Genomic DNA, 16,762 nt, shown 5'->3' with positions numbered 1-16,762 from the left:
TTTATTAAGCGCTTCCTATGTGCAAAGCACTGTTCTAAGCACCGGGGAGGTTCCAAGGTGATCAGGTTGTCCCACGGTGGGGGCTCACAGTCTTAATCCCCATTTTCCAGATGAGGGAACTGAGGCCCAGAGAAGTGACTTAATAATAATAATAATAATAATGGCATTTATTAAGCGCTTACTATGTGCAAAGCACTGTTCTAAGCACCGGGGAGGTTCCAAGGTGATCAGGTTGTCCCACGGCAGGGGGGCTCACAGTCTTAATCCCCATTTTCCAGATGAGGGAACTGAGGCCCAGAGAAGTGACTTAATAATAATAATAATAATAATGGCATTTATTAAGCGCTTACTATGTGCAAAGCACTGTTCTAAGCGCCGGGGAGGTTCCAAGGTGATCAGGTTGTCCCACGGTGGGGGCTCCCAGTCTTCATCCCCATTTTCCAGATGAGGGAACTGAGGCCCAGAGAAGTGACTTAATAATAATAATAATAATGATGGCATTTATTAAGCGCTTACTATGTGCAAAGCACTGCTCTAAGCGCTGGGGAGGTTCCACGGTGATCAGGTTGTCCCACGGGGGGGCTCCCAGTCTTCATCCCCATTTTCTAGATGAGGGAACTGAGGCCCAGAGAAGTGACTTAATAATAATAATGATGGCATTTATTAAGCGCTTACTATGTGCAAAGCACTGCTCTAAGCGCCGGGGAGGTTCCACGGTGATCAGGTTGTCCCACGGTGGGGGCTCACAGTCTTAATCCCCATTTTCCAGATGAGGGAACTGAAGCCCAGAGAAGTGACTTTTAATAATAAAAATAATAATAATGGCATTTATTATTAAATGCCGGGGAGGTTCCAAGGTGATCAGGTTGTCCCACGGTGGGGGCTCCCAGTCTTAATCCCCATTTTCCAGATGAGGGAACTGAGGCCCAGAGAAGTGACTTAATAATAATAATAATAATAATGATGGCATTTATTAAGCGCTTACTATGTGCAAAGCACTGCTCTAAGTGCTGGGGAGGTTCCAAGGTGATCAGGTTGTCCTACGGGGGGGGGCTCCCACTCTTCATCCCCATTTTCCAGATGAGGGAACTGAGGCCCAGAGAAGTGACTTAATAATAATAATAATGGCATTTATTAAGCGCTTCCTATGTGCAAAGCACTGTTCTAAGCGCTGGGGAGGTTCCAAGGTGATCAGGTTGTCCCACGGTGGGGGCTCACAGTCTTAATCCCCATTTTCCAGATGAGGGAACTGAGGCCCAGAGAAGTGACTTAATAATAATAATAATGGCATTTATTAAGCGCTTACTATGTGCAAAACACTGTTCTAAGCGCTGGGGGGAGGTTCCAAGGTGATCAGGTTGTCCCACGGTGGGGGCTCACAGTCTTAATCCCCATTTTCCAGATGAGGGAACTGAGGCCCAGAGAAGTGACTTAATAATAATAATAATAATGATGGCATTTATTAAGCGCTTACTATGTACAAAGCACTGCTCTAAGCGCTGGGGAGGTTCCAAGGTGATCAGGTTGTCCCACGGGAGGGGGGGGGGCCTCCAAGTCTTCATCCCCATTTTCCAGATGAGGGAACTGAGGCCCAGAGAAGTGACTTAATAATAATAATAATAATAATGGCATTTATTAAGCGCTTACTATGTGCAAAGCACTGTTCTAAGCACCGGGGAGGTTCCAAGGTGATCAGGTTGTCCCACGGTGGGGGCTCACAGTCTTAATCCCCATTTTCCAGATGAGGGAACTGAGGCCCAGAGAAGTGACTTAATAATAATAATAATAATAATGGCATTTATTAAGCGCTTACTATGTGCAAAGCACTGTTCTAAGCACCGGGGAGGTTCCAAGGTGATCAGGTTGTCCCACGGCAGGGGGGCTCACAGTCTTAATCCCCATTTTCCAGATGAGGGAACTGAGGCCCAGAGAAGTGACTTAATAATAATAATAATGGCATTTATTAAGCGCTTCCTATGTGCAAAACACTGTTCTAAGCACTGGGGAGGTTCCAAGGTGATCAGGCTGTCCCACAGGGGGGCTCCCAGTCTTCATCCCCATTTTCCAGATGAGGTCACTGAGGCCCAGAGAAGTGAAGCGACTGGCCCAAAGTCACCCAGCTGACAGTTGGCGGGGCCGGGATTTGAACCCGGGACCTCCGACTCCGAAGCCCGGGCTCTTTCCACCGAGCCCCGCTGCTTCTTGCCCTCAACTTTTCTGTCCTCCCCCCCGTCCTTCTGTTCCAGGAGAACAGCACGTTCAACGCCCTTCCCCTCCTGGCCTCGGTCCAGACTGCCACGTTAGTGCACGGTGAGTTTGGTTTTGTCGTCCGTCTCCCCCTTCTAGACCGTAAGCCCACTGTTGGGTAGGGACCGCCTCTATACGTTGCCATCTTGGACTTCCCAAGCGCTCAGTACAGTGCTCTGCCCACAGTAAGCGCTCAATAAATACAACTGATTGATTGATTTCTTCCCCGTCAGCCAGACGTCCAGTCCCCCGCCACCTCTCCCCTAAGCCCTGGGCACCTTCCGGCACCGAAGATTCATTCAGTCGTATTTATTGAGCGCTTCCCGCGTGCAGAGCGCTGTACTAAGCGCTTGGGAAGTCCAAGTTGGCAACATCTAGAGACGGTCCCTACCCGACGGCGGGCTATACGTTTGTACATATTTATTACTCTATTTCTTTATTTTACTTGTACATATCTACTTATTTTATTTCGTTAGTATGTTTGGTTTTGTTCTCTGTCTCCCCCTTTTAGACTGTGAGCCCACTGTGGGGTAGGGACTGTCTCTATTGGTTGCCAATTTGTACTTCCCAAGCGCTCAGTACAGTGCTCTGCACACAGTAAGCGCTCAATAAATACGATTGATGATGATATGATCCGGGCAGCCAAGTAGGCCTGACCCGAAAAACCACCCGACGGATGGGGAAGGATCTGGCCCGGGACACTGTAAAGGCCGGAGGTGATGGAGAAGAGGCAGTGTAGCCTTTCCCGAGCACTTAGTACAGTGCTCCATGTGCCGTAAGTGCTCAGTGAGTGCCACTGATTGATTAATTAATAGATCCTTCAGGAATTGGAGCCTTCCGCTCCGGGGCCACCTTTCCACGGTCATTCATTCATTCATTCAATCGTATTTATTGAGCACTTACCGTGTGCAGAGCACTGGACTGAGCGCTTGGGAAGTCCAGTCTGTTTCCTAATACTATTACTCTATTTTACTTGTACGTATTTATTCTATTTGTTTTATTTTGTTCATATAATAATAATGATGATGATGGTATTTGTTAAGCGCTTACTATGTGCCAAGCACTGTTCTAAGCGCTGGGGAGGTGACGAGGTGATCAGGTGGTCCCCCGGGGGGGCTCACGGTTTTAATCCCCATTTTACCAAGGAGGGAACCGAGGCCCAGAGAAGTGAAGCGACTTGCCCAAAGTCACACAGCTGACAGTTGGCAGAGCCAGGATTTGAACCCATGACCTCTGACTCCAAAGCCCGGGCTCTTTCCACTGAGCCACGTCCTCCCTCTTCTAGACTGTGAGCCCGCCGTGGGGTAGGGACCGTCTCTATATGTTGCCAACTTGGACTTCCCAAGCACTTAGTCCAGTGCTCTGCACACAGTAGGCGCTCAATAAATACGATTGAATAAATGAATGAATGAATACTAATTAGGAGAAGCAGAAGCAGCGTGGCTCGGCGGAAAGAGCCCGGGCTTTGGACTCAGAAGTCATGGGTTCAAATCCCAGCTCCGCCAATTGTCAGCTGGGTGACTTTGGGCAAGTCACTTGACTTCTCTGGGCCTCAGTTTCCTCATCTGTAAAATGGGGATTAACGGGAGCCCCCCGTGGGACAACCTGATCACCTTGTATTCATTCATTTCATTCAATCATATTTATTGAGCGCTTACTGTGTGCAGAGCACTGGACTAAGCGCTCGGGAAGTATGGTCTGTCAAAGCAGAAGCAGCATGGCTCAGCGGAAAGAGCCCGGGCTTTGGAGTCAGAAGTCATGGGTTCAAATCCCGGCTCCGCCGACTGTCAGCTGGATGACTTTGGGCAAGTCACTTGACTTCTCTGGGCCTGGGTAGGGACCGTCTCTATACGTCACCGACTTGTCCTTCCCAGGCGCTTAGTACAGTGCTCTGCACACAGTAAGCGCTCAATAAATACAACTGAATGAATGAATGATCTGTATAATAATGATGGTATTTGTTAAGCGCTTACTATGGGCCAAGCACTGTTCTAAGCCCTGGGAGGATACACGGGTGATCAGGTGGTCCCCCGTGCGGCTCACAGTCTTCATCCCCATTTTGCAGATGAGGGAACTGAGGCCCAGAGAAGTGAAGTGACTTGCCCAAAGTCACACAGCTGACAGTTGGCGGAGTCTCTCCCTCTTCTCTTCCGAATATGGATCTGGGATTCAAAGTTCCCAGCTCGGCCGCTTGTCTGGCGTGTGACTAGACTGGGAGCCCACGGTTGGGTAGGGACCGTCTCTATATGTTGCCAACTTGTGCTTCCCAAGCGCTTAGTACAGTGCTCTGCACACAGTAAGCGCTCAATAAATACGACTGATTGATTGACTATGGGTGTGGTGCTTCTCCGTGCCTCAGTTCCCCCTTCTGTCCTCCCCTCCTGTTTAGACTGGGAGTCCCAAGTGGGACCTTGGCACCGAGTGAGCGCTTCCCAAATGATGGCACGGTTATTAGTAGTAATGATGGCATTTCGCGATGGCATTTATGAAGCGCTTACTATGTGCCAAGCACTGCTCTAAGCTCTGGGGAGGTTACAAGGTCACAGTTTCTAGACTGTGAGCCCGCTGTTGGGTAGGGACTGTCTCTATACATTGCCGTTCCCAAGCGCTTAGTCCAGTGCTCTGCCCACAGTAAGCGCTCAATAAATACGGTTGAATGAAATGAACGAATACAAGGTGATCAGGTTGTCCCATGGGGGGGCTCCCATTAATCCCCATTTTACAGATGAGGAAATTGAGGCCCAGAGAAGTGAAGTAACTTGCCCAGAGTCACCCAGCTGACAAGTGGCGGAGCCGGGATTTGAACCCACAACTTCTGACTCCGAAGCCCGGGCTCTTTCAGCTGAGCCACGCTGCTTCTGCTTCTCCTAATTAGTATTAGGAGACAGACCGTACTCCCTGAGCGCTTAGTCCAGTGCTCTGCACACAGTAAGCGCTCATTAAATATGATTGAATGAAATGAACGAATACAAGGTGATCAGGTTGTCCCACGGGGGGCTCCCGTTAATCCCCATTTTACAGATGAGGAAATTGAGGCCCAGAGAAGTGAAGTAACTTGCCCAAAGTCACCCAGCTGACAAGTGGCGGAGCGGCATTTGAACCCACGGCTTCTGACTCCGAAGCCCGGGCTCTTTCCGCTGAACCACGCTGCTTCTGCTTCTCCTAATTAGTATTAGGAGGCAGACCGTACTTCCCGAGCGCTTAGTCCAGTGCTCTGCCCACGGTAAGCGCTCAATAAATACGGTTGAATGAAATGAACGAATACAAGGTGATCAGGTTGTCCCACGGGGGGCTCCCGTTAATCCCCATTTTACAGATGAGGAAACTGAGGCCCAGAGAAGTCAAGTGACTTGCCCAAAGCCACCCAGCTGACAAGTGGCGGAGCAGGATTTGAACCCACGGCTTTTGACTCCAAAGCCTGGGCTCTTTCCACCGAGCCCCGCTGCTTCTGCTTCTCCTAACTAGTATTAGGAGGCAGACCGTACTTCCCGAGCGCTTAGTCCAATGCTCTGCACACAGTAAGCGCTCAATAAATACGATTGAATGAATGAATGAATGACCGTGGAAAGATGGCCCCGGAGCGGACGGCTCTAATTCCTGAGGCATCTATTAAGTAATCAACCAGTGGCACTCACTGAGCACTTACGGTCCGTGGAGCACTGTACTAAGTGCCCGGGAAGGGATAAGAGAATAAAAGTTGGAGATATTTCTGCTTTTGCACATAGAAAGCGCTTAGGGCAAGTCACTTCACTTCTCTGTGCCTCAGTTCCCTCAACTGTAAAATGGGGATTAAGACTGTGAGCCCCCAGTGAGACAACCTGATCGCCTTGTACCCTCCCCAGCGCTTAGAACAGTGCTTTGCACATAGTAAGCGCTTAATAAATGCCATTATTATTATTATTAACAAATACCATCACTTGGAGAGGCAGCCACTCAACAGCCAGCCCTTGTTTATACAGGTCTTACGGTATTTATACCATTTTCACTGAGGAGTCAATCAATCAATCAATCGTATTTATTGAGCGCTTACTGTGTGCAGAGCACTGTACTAAGCGCTCGAGTCAGCTTGGGACACTCAAAGAGACACCCATCCCTGTCTCCGCGGAGGGTCTCACCCTCGCCACTGGGGAGGTGGGCTCCAAATAATAATAATAATGGCATTTATTAAGCGCTTACTATGTGCAAGGCACTGTTCTAAGCGTTGGGGAGGTGACAAGGTGATCAGGTTGTCCCACGGGGGGCTCCCAGTCTTCATCCCCGTTTTACAGATGAGGGAACTGAGGCCCAGAGAAGTGAAGTGACTTGCCCAAAGCCACACAGCTGGCAGTTGGCGGAGCCAGGATTTGAACCCGTGACCTTTGACTCCAAAGCCTGGGCTCTTTCCACTGAGCCACGCTGCTTCCCGACAGATGACAGATCTCTTTGGTCAATCAATCAATCAATCAAACGTATTTATTGAGCACTTACTGTGTGCAGAGCCCTGTACTAAGCGCTTGGGAAGTACAAGTTACCCGTTGATGATCTTGGCCTCTGGTCCTCCCAATCAATCCATCAATCGTATTTATTGAGCGCTTACTGTGTGCAGAGCACTGTACTAAGCGCTTGGAAAGTACAAGTTACCCGTTGATGATCTTGGCCTCTGGTCCTCCCAATCAATCCATCAATCGTATTTATTGAGCGCTTACTGTGTGCAGAGCACTGTACTAAGCGCTTGGGAAGGACAAGTTACCCATTGATGATCTTGGCCTCTGGTCCTCCTAGACCCTGAGCCCGCCGTCGGGTAGGGACCGTCTCTAGATGTTGCCTACTTGTCCTTCCCAAGCGCTTAGTACAGTGCTCTGCACACGGCAAGCGTCCAATAAATACGATTGAATGAACGAACGCTCTCGATGCAATTGGCGGTAGTGACCGTAATATTTGTTCAGCACTTAACTCCGTGCCAAGCGCTGTACTAAGGGCTGGGTTAGTTGGAAGGTGATCGGGTCCCACGTGGGGCTCACCGTCCAAGTAGGAGGGAGGATGGGTAATAATAATAATAATAATAATAATGGCATTTATTAAGCACTTACTATGTGCAAAGCACTGTTCTAAGCGCTGGGCATTGAGTTCCCCTTTTGCAAATGAGGTAACTGAAGCCCAGAGAAGTTCGGCGACTTCCCCATAGCCACCCAGTAGACAAGTGGCAGAGCTGGGATTAGAACCCGGACCCCTGGGGTCTTTCCACTATTCCACGCTGCTTCCCAAGGCCGCGGTGGCATTTATTGAGCACCCGATCCCTGCCTTCGAGAAACTCATTCATTCATTCATTCGCCCAATCGTATTTATTGAGCGCTTACTGTGCGCAGAGCGCTTGGGAAGTACAAGTCGGCAGTTCATAGAGACGGTCCCTACCCAACAACGGGCTCTTGTCGGTTGTGTGACCTTGGACGAGTCATTTTACTTCTCCGGGTTAAGACTGCGAGCCCCCCGTGGGACCACCTGATCACCTTGTATCCTCCCCAGCGCTTAGAACAGTGCCTTGCACGTAGTAAGCGCTTAACAAATGGCATCATTACTATTATGCCTTATCTCCTTCCCCGCCCCACAGCACCTGTAAATATGTATGTGTGTTTGTACGTATTTATTACTCTATTTATTTATTTCGTTTATTTGTACATATTTATTCTGTTTTATTTGGTTAATATGTTTTGTTCTCTGCCTCCCCCTTCTAGACTGGGAGCCCGCTGTCGGGTAGGGGCCGTCTCTATCTGTTGCCGACTCGTACTTCCCAAGCGCTTAGTCCAGTGCTCTGCACTCAGTAATAATAATAATAATGATGATGGCATTTATTAAGCGTTACTATGTGCAAAGCAAGTAAGCGCTCAATAAATACGATTGAATGGTTGAATCATTTGTCCCTACCCAACAACGGGCTCACAGTAAGAAGCAGCGTGGCTCGGTGGGAAGAGCCCGGGCTTGGGAGTCCGAGGTCACGGGTTCGAATCCCGGCTCCGCCACTTGTCAGCTGGGTGACTTTGGGCAAGTCACTTCACTTCCCTGGGCCTCAGTTACCTCATCTGTAAAATGGGGATGAAGACTCTGAGCCCCACGTGGGGCAATCTGACGACCTCGTACCTCCCCCCGGCGCTTTGAACAGGGCTTGGCACTCAGAGAAGCAGCGTGGCTCGATGGAAAGAGCCCGGGCTTTGGAGTCCAAGGTCGTGGGTTCGAATCCCGGCTCCACCACATGCCAGCTGTGTGACCTTGGGCAAGTCACTTCACTTCTTTAGGCCTCAGTTCCCTCATCTGTCAAATGGGGGTGAAGACTGTGAGCCCCCCGTGGGACCACCTGATCACCCTGTAACCTCCCCAGCGCTTAGAACGGTGCTTTGCACATAGCAAGCGCTTAATAAATGCCATCATTATTATTATTATTAGTAGTAGTAGTAGTAGTAGTAAGCGCCTCACGGACACTAGGGGCCTTCGAGAAACTCATTCATTCATTCATGAATCGCAGGAGGGGCCCTCTCTTGCCCCCTCCTATCGCCGGAGTTTCTCCCCGCAGACCTGAAGAAGGCCCTGGACCGCATCCCAGAGGAGGTGGCATCCCTGTCCCGGGGATTCCCTGGCTCAGAGGCCGCTGCCCGCTGGAGCCGGGCCTTGGAGGATGCGGAGAAGGGCAGCCGGCCTTACCTGCGGGAGGTGCAGACCTGGGAGCGACACAGGTACGGATGAGCGGGCGGCGGGGGCGGGAGGGCGAACGGCCAGGGCCCATCGCCTCCGCACGGCCTTCCGTCCGCCGGGCACCGCCTGTACCTCTCTCTGTCTGGTTTACGCTCTGCCCCGGGCACTGAGCACCCGTCTAATGGGCCGTTCGTGCTTTTCCCACCCGATCGGAAGCCTCCGGGTCGCGTTTTTCCGGTCACCCCTTGGCCGTCCACTCCCGCCTCCAGACCGGTGCCCTCACTCAGCGAATCCCTCCGGCTGACCGACCCGCCCCGGGCTGGGCAGGATCAGGAGAGCGACCCGGTCGGCTGGGCCCTCGCGGCCTCCCTCCCGGCGTCCTGGGGGGCTGGATTTTGACCCCGGGGCCTCTCTCATCCTCTTTTTCCCCCCCAAACCGACCCCAGGTGGATCCTAAGCTGCATCCTGTGCTCCGTGCTCCTGCTGATCGTGCTGTGCAACCTTCTGGGCCTGGGCCTGGGCGCCTGGGGTCTCGCCTCGCGGGAAGACCCCGGCCAGTCCGAAGCCAAGGGCGAGGGCGGCGCGCGCTGCCTCATGGCGTAAGGAAACCGGAGCGGGTGGGCCGGAGTAGGGAGAGTAGGCTCAGAAACGGCATCCTCCCGAGGCCCTCCCCGGTGCTCCCATTTCATCACAATAATGATAATAACTGCGGTATTCATGACGCACTTGCTGGGTGTGAAACACCGTTCAAAGCACTGGGGAAGACGAAATAATAACGACGGCAGCCGTCAAGCGCTCGCTGTCGGCCAAGCACTGTCCCGGGGAGGATACGAGGTGATCGGGTGGTCCCACGGGGGGCTCACGGCCTTCATCCCCGTTTTACAGATGAGGTGACCGAGGCCCAGGGAAGTTAGGCGACTCACCCAAAGTCACAGAACTGACAAGCGGCCGAGCCGGGATTAGAACCGGGTACCCGGTGCTCCCATTTCATCACAATAATAATAATAACTGCGGTATTCGTGACGCACTTGCTGGGTGTGAAACACCGCTCAAAGCACTGGGGAAGACGAAATAATAACGACGGCAGCCGTTAAGCGCTCGCTGTCGGCCAAGCACTGTCCTGGGGAGGATACGAGGTGATCAGGTGGTCCCACGGGGGGCTCACGGCCTTCATCCCCGTTTTACAGATGAGGCGACCGAGGCCCAGGGAAGTTAGGCGACTCACCCAAAGTCACACAGCTGACAAGCGGCCGAGCCGGGATTAGAACCGGGTACCCGGTGCTCCCATTTCATCACAATAATAGTAATAATTGCGGTATTCGGGAAGCACTTGCTGGGTGTGAAACACCGGTCAAAGCACTGGGGAAGACGAAATAATAACGACGGCAGCCGTTAAGCGCTCGCTGTCGGCCAGGCACTGTTCCAGGGAGGATACGAGGCGACCAGGTTGGCCCCAGCCTTCATCCCCGTTTTACAGATGAGGCGACCGAGGCCCAGGGAAGTTAGGCGACTCACCCAAAGTCACACAGCTGACAAGCGGCCGAGCCGGGATTAGAACCCGTGACCCCTGACTCCCAAGCCTGGGCTCTTTCCACTGAGCCTCGCTGGTTGTCCATGTTGTTTTGTTGTCTGTCTCCCCCTTCTAGACTGTGAACCCGCTGTTGGGTAGGGACTGTCTCTAGATGTTGCCAATTTGTCCTTCCCAAGCGCTTAGTACAGTGCTCTGCACACAGTAAGCGCTCAATAAATACGATTGAATGAATGAGTAGAGGGAATACAGAGTTATAGTCTTCTAGACTGTGAGGCCGCTGGTGGGTAGGGACCGTCTCTCTATGTTGCCAACTTGTCCTTCCCAAGTGCTTAGTACAGTGCTCTGCACACAGTAAGCGCTCAATAAATACGATTGAATGAATGAATGAATGAATGAATCCGCTGTCGGGTAGGGACCGTCTCTGTATGTTGCCAATTTGTCCTTCCCAAGCACTTAGTACAGTGCTCTGCACACAGTAAGCGCTCAATAAATACAATTGAATGAATGAATGAATGAATGAACCCGCTGTTGGGTAGCGGGACCGTCTCTATATGTTGCCAACTTATCCTTCCCAAGCGCTTAGTACAGTGCTCTGTACACAGTAAGCGCTCAATAAATACGATTGAATGAATGAATAGAGGGAATATAGAGCTATAGTCTTCTCGACTGTGAGCCCGCTGTTGGGTAGGGACCGTATCTAGATGTTGCCAACTTGTCCTTCCCAAGCGCTTAGTCCAGTGCTCTGCACACAGTAAGCGCTCAATAAATACGATTGAATGAATGAATGAATATGTTGCCAACTTGTCCTTCCCAAGCGCTTAGTCCAGTGCTCTGCACACAGTAAGCACTCAGTAAATACGATTGAATGAATGAATGAATGAGTAGGATGCGGAATCCCCATTTTGCAGGTGAGGTAACTGAGGCACAGAGAAGTAGAGCGACTTGCCCAAGGTTACACAGCAGGGAGAGCCTGGGATTAGAACCCAGATCCTCCGACTTAGGTCGTGCTCCTTCCACTAGGCCACGCTCCTCCTCTCGTTTCCCAGAGTGGTCTCGCAGTGCGCATCCCATTTTTACCCTCGTAACATCCGTGAAGTGTGGAGACGGGGACGAATTCCCGTCCCGCTTTTCCAGCCGAGGAGAGTGAAGACAGAGAGGTTAGGCAACTTGCCCAGAGTCTCCCAGCAGGGCTGGGAACAGTGAATCCCCAGTGAGGCCTTGCCTCTCCCGACTCATTCGATCATTCAATTCCCAATTCCCTGGGCAAGTCACTTCACTTCTCTGGGCCTCAGTTCCCTCATCTGGAAAATGGGGATTAAAATTGTGTGAGCCCCCCGTGGGACCACCTGATCACCTTGTAACCTCCCCAGCGATTAGAGCAGTGCTTTGCACATAGTAAGCACTTAATAAATGCCATTATTATTATTATTATTAATCTGGAAAATGGGGATGAAGACTGTGAGCCCCCCATGGGACAACCTGATCACCTTGTAACCACCCCAGTTCTTAGGAAGGTGCTTTGCACATAGTAAGTGCTTAATAAATGCCGTTATTATTATTATTATTACTTAACTTCTGTGAGCCTCAGTTCCCTCATCTGTAAAATGGGAATGATGACTGTGAGCCCCCCGTGGGACCACTGATCACCTTGTAACCTCCCCAGAGATTAGAGCAGTGCTTTGCACATAGTAAGCACTTAATAAATGCCATTATTATTATTATCATTAGTCTGGAAAATGGGGATGAAGACTGTGAGCCCCCCGTGGGACAACCTGATCACCATGTAACCTCCCCAGCGCTTAGAACGGTGCTTTGCACATAGTAAGCGCTTAATAAATGCCATTATTATTATTATTATTATTATTATTATTATCAATCTGTAAAATGGGGATGAAGACTGTGAGCCCCCCGTGGGACAACCTGATCGCCTTGTAACCTCCCCAGCACTTAGAACGTGCTTGGCACATAGTAAGTGCTTAATAAATGCCATTATTATTATTATTATTATTATTATTAATAACTTCTGTGAGCCTCAGTTCCCTCATCCGTAAAATGGGGATGAAGACTGTGAGCCCCCCGTGGGACAACCTGATCACCTTGGAACCTCCCCAGCGCTTAGAACGGTGCTTTGCACATAGTAAGTGCTTAATAAATGCCATTATTATTATCATTAATCTGAAAAATGGGGATGAAGACTGTGAGCCCCCCGTGGAACAACCTGATCGCCTTGTAACCTCCCCAGCGCTTAGAATGGTGCTTGGCACATAGTAAGCGCTTAATAAATGCCATTATTATTATTATTACTATTATTATTACTTAACTTCTGTGAGCCTCAGTTCCCTCATCTGCAAAATGGGGATTATGACTGTGAGCCCCCGTGGGACAACCTGATCACCTTGTAACCTCCCCAGCGCTTAGAGCGGTGCTTGGCACATAGTAAGCGCTTAATAAATGCCATCATCATCATTCAATTCATTGAATCATCTTTATTTACTGCGTGCAGTAAATAAGTAAATTTAAGTAAATTTATTTAAATTTAAATTTAAATTTATTTAAATTTAAAATTAAATTTATTTAAGTAAATAAGTGCTAAGTGCTTAGGGGTGTACACAAATTCCCTGCCCACAATGAGCTTACAGTCTAGAGGGAGGGAGACAGACACGAATACAGATAAATAAAATTACAGATATGTAGGTAAGTGCTGTGGGGCTGGGATGGGGGAGAACGAAGGGAGCAAGTCAGGGCGACACAGAAGGGAGTGGGAGATGAGGAAAGGTGGATTAATGGATTGAGTATAATAATAATAATGATGACATTTGTTTCCAGCGCTTAGAACAGTGCTTTGCACATAGTAAGCGCTTAATAAATGCCATTATTATTATTATTATTATTATTAAGCGCTTACTATGTGCCGACCACTGTTCTAAGCACCGGGGGTGGGGGTACAAGGTAGGTTCATTCATTCATTCATTCAATCATATTTATTGAGCGCTTACTGTGTGCAGGGCACTGGACTAAGCACTTGGGAAGGACAAGTCAGCAACATATTCATTCATTCATTCAATCGTATTTATTGAGCGCCTACTGTGTGCAGAGCACTGGATTAAGCGCTTGGGAAGGACAAGTTGGCAACATATTCATTCATTCATTCAATCGTATTGAGCGCTTACTGTGTGCAGAACACTGGACTAAGTGCTTGGGAAGGACAAGTTGGCAACATATTCATTCATTCAATCGTATTTATTGAGCGCTTACTGTGTGCAGAGCACTGGACTATGAGCTTGGGAAGGACAAGTTGGCAACATATTCATTCATTCATTCAATCGTATTTATTGAGTGCTTACTGTGTGCAGAGCACTGGACTAAGCGCTTGGGAAGGACATGTTGGCAACATTCATTCATTCATTCAATCGTATTTGTTGAGTGCTTACTGTGTGCAGAGCACTGGACTAAGTGCTTGGGAAGGACACGTTGGCAACATATTCATTCATTCATTCAATTGTATTTATTGAGCACTTACTTTGTGCAGAGCACTGGACTAGGCGCTTGGGAAGGACAAGTTGGCAACATATTCATTCATTCAATCATATTTATTGAGCGCCTACTGTGTGCAGAGCACTGGACTAAGCGCTTGGGAAGTACAAGTCAGCAACATATCCATTCATTAATTCAATCGTATTTATTAAGCGCTTACTGTGTGCAGAGCACTGGACCAAGCGCTTGGGAAGGACAAGTTGGCAACATATTCATTCATTAATTCAATCGTATTTATTGAGCGCTTACTGTGTGCAGAGCACTGGACTATGCGCTTGGGAAGTACAAGTTGGCAACATATTCATTCATTCATTCAATCGTATTTATTGAGCGCTTACTGTGTGCAGAACACTGTACTATGTGCTTGGGAAGGACAAGTTGGCAACATGTTCATTCATTCATTCAATCGTATTTATTGAGCGCTTACTGTGTGCAGAGCACTGGACTAAGCGCTTGGGAAGGACAAGGCAACATATTCATTCATTCAATCGTATTTATTGAGCACTTACTGTGCGCAGAGCAGTGGACTAAGCGCTTGGGAAGGACAAGTTGGCAACATATTCATTCATTCATTCAATCGTATTTATTGAGCGCTTACTGTGTGCAGAGCACTGGACTAAGCGCTTGGGAAGGACAAGGCAACATATTCATTCATTCAATCGTATTTATTGAGCGCTTACTGTGCGCAGAGCAGTGGACTAAGCGCTTGGGAAGGACAAGTTGGCAACATATTCATTCATTCAGTCATATTTATTGAGCGCTTACTGTGTGCAGAGCACTGTACTAAGCGCTTGGGAAGTCCAAGTTGGCAACATATAGAGACGGTCCCTACCTGACAGCGGGCTCACGGTCTAGAAGGGGGAGACAGACAACAAAACAAAACATATTAACAAAATAAAATAAATAGATGGTTGTACCAATGTGGGGCTCACGCTTTTAATCCCCATTTTCCAGATGAGGTAATTGAGGCCCAGAGAAGTGAAGTGACTTGCCCAAAGTCACACGCCTGACAAGTGGCGGAGCCGGGATTAGAACCCACGACCTCTGACCCCCAAGTCCGTGCTCTTCTCACTGAGCCACGCTGCTTCTCTCTATCTGGAATATATGGGGACTCCCAGGATTTAGTGATGGACTGAATATAATAATAATGATAATGGCATTTATTAAGCGCTTACTATGTGCGAAGCACTGTTCTAAGCGCTGGAGAGGTTACAAGTTGATCAGGTGGTCCCACGGGGTGGCTCACAGTCTTCATCCCCATTTGACAGATGAGGTCACTGAGGCCCAGAGTATAATAATAATAATAATAATAGTGGCATTTATTAAGCACTTACTATCAATCAATCAATCATATTTATTGAGTGCTTACTGTGTGCAGAGCACTGTACTAAGCGCTTGGGAAGTACAAGTTGGCAACATATAGAGACAGTCCCTACACAACAGTGGGCTCACAGTCTAGAAAGCCCTGTTCTAAGCGCTGCGCATGCTACAAGGTGATCAGGTGGTCCCACGGGGGGCTCCCAGTCTTCATCCCCATTTTCCAGATGAGGAAACTGAGGCCCAGAGGAGTGAAGTGACCTGCCCAAAGTCGCCCGGCTGGCAATTGGCGGAGCCGGGATTTGAACCCCTGACCTCCGACTCCCAAGCCCGGGCTCTTTCCCACTGAGCCCCCGCTGCTTCTCAGGGTGGCTGCGAATATATTGTACTTCCCAAGCGCTTAGTACAGTGCTCTGCACACAGTAAGCGCTCAATAAATACCATTGAATGAATGGATATAGGGACTCTTTGTCCTGGGCTTCAGTTACAGGGCCCACAGCTGAGCTGGGGGTGCCCCTGGGGCCTGGACTGATTCATTCAGTCGTATTTATTGAGCGCCTACTGTGTGCCCCTCGTCCCCCCTCCATCCCCCCCATCTTGCCTCCTTCCCTTCCCCGCCGCACCTGTATATATGTATATATGTTTGTACATATTTAATACTCTATTTATGTATTTATTTTACTTGTACATATCTCTTCTATTGATTTTATTTTGTTAATATGTTTGGTTTTGTTCTCTGTCTCCCCCTTCTAGACTGTGAGCCCACTGTTGGGTAGGGACCGTCTCTATATGTTGCCAACTTGGGCTTCCCAAGCGCTTAGTACAGTGCTCCGCACACAGTAAGCGCTCAATAAATACGATTGATTGATTGATTGATTGATTGCAGAGCACTGTGGCCCAGGACGCCGCCCTGGCTTCGCTTTGGGCCGGTCGGTGTATACCGGCGATCATCATCAATCGTATTTATTGAGCGCTTACTGTGTGCAGAGCACTGTACTAAGCGCTTGGGAAGTACAAGTTGGCAACATATACTTCCCAGTGGCGATGGACAACCCACGGGATTGTCTTGGTTCTTCGGGGCGTGGTGGTCCCTGACCCCAGGGCATCCGAACAAGTCGGGACACCCTCATTGAGCGCTTACTGTGTGCAGAGCACTGTACTAAGCACTTGGGAAGTCCAACATATAGAGACGGTCCCTGCCCAACAGCGGGCTCACCCTCTCCCAAAGATGGACTCCAGGGCAGGGAGCAGGAGGTGGGTGGGCAGGATCATCATCATCATCGTCAATCGTATTTATTGAGCGCTTACTGTGGGCAGAGCACTGTAATAAGCGCTCGGGAAGTACAAGTTGGCAACATAGAGAGACGGTCCCTACCCAATAGTGGGCTCATCAGGGGGAGGACAGCAGATGGGTGGGCAGGGGATGAGGAAGCTGGGAGCGGAGCGGCTCCGAGTCCCGCAGGAAGCGTG

General features: G+C 49.5%; 1 protein-coding gene across 1 annotated transcript in view; it reads left to right on the top strand.

Annotated features, from left to right (window-relative positions):
• The window catches only part of PROM2 (prominin 2), a 61,006-nt gene that overhangs the window by 19,697 nt on the left and 24,547 nt on the right, over positions 1–16,762 (top strand). The window contains exons 9-11 of the mRNA XM_038759568.1: positions 2,247–2,310; positions 8,792–8,951; positions 9,357–9,509. Of these exons, the coding sequence (XP_038615496.1) occupies positions 2,247–2,310; positions 8,792–8,951; positions 9,357–9,509 (377 nt within the window). The remainder of the gene's footprint in view (positions 1–2,246; positions 2,311–8,791; positions 8,952–9,356; positions 9,510–16,762) is intronic.

Source organism: Tachyglossus aculeatus, chromosome 17, assembly GCF_015852505.1.
Source record: "Tachyglossus aculeatus isolate mTacAcu1 chromosome 17, mTacAcu1.pri, whole genome shotgun sequence".
Classification (NCBI taxonomy): Eukaryota; Metazoa; Chordata; class Mammalia; order Monotremata; family Tachyglossidae; genus Tachyglossus; species Tachyglossus aculeatus.
Note: the sequence above shows the minus strand (reverse complement) of the source record. Positions and strands in the feature narration are given on the sequence as shown.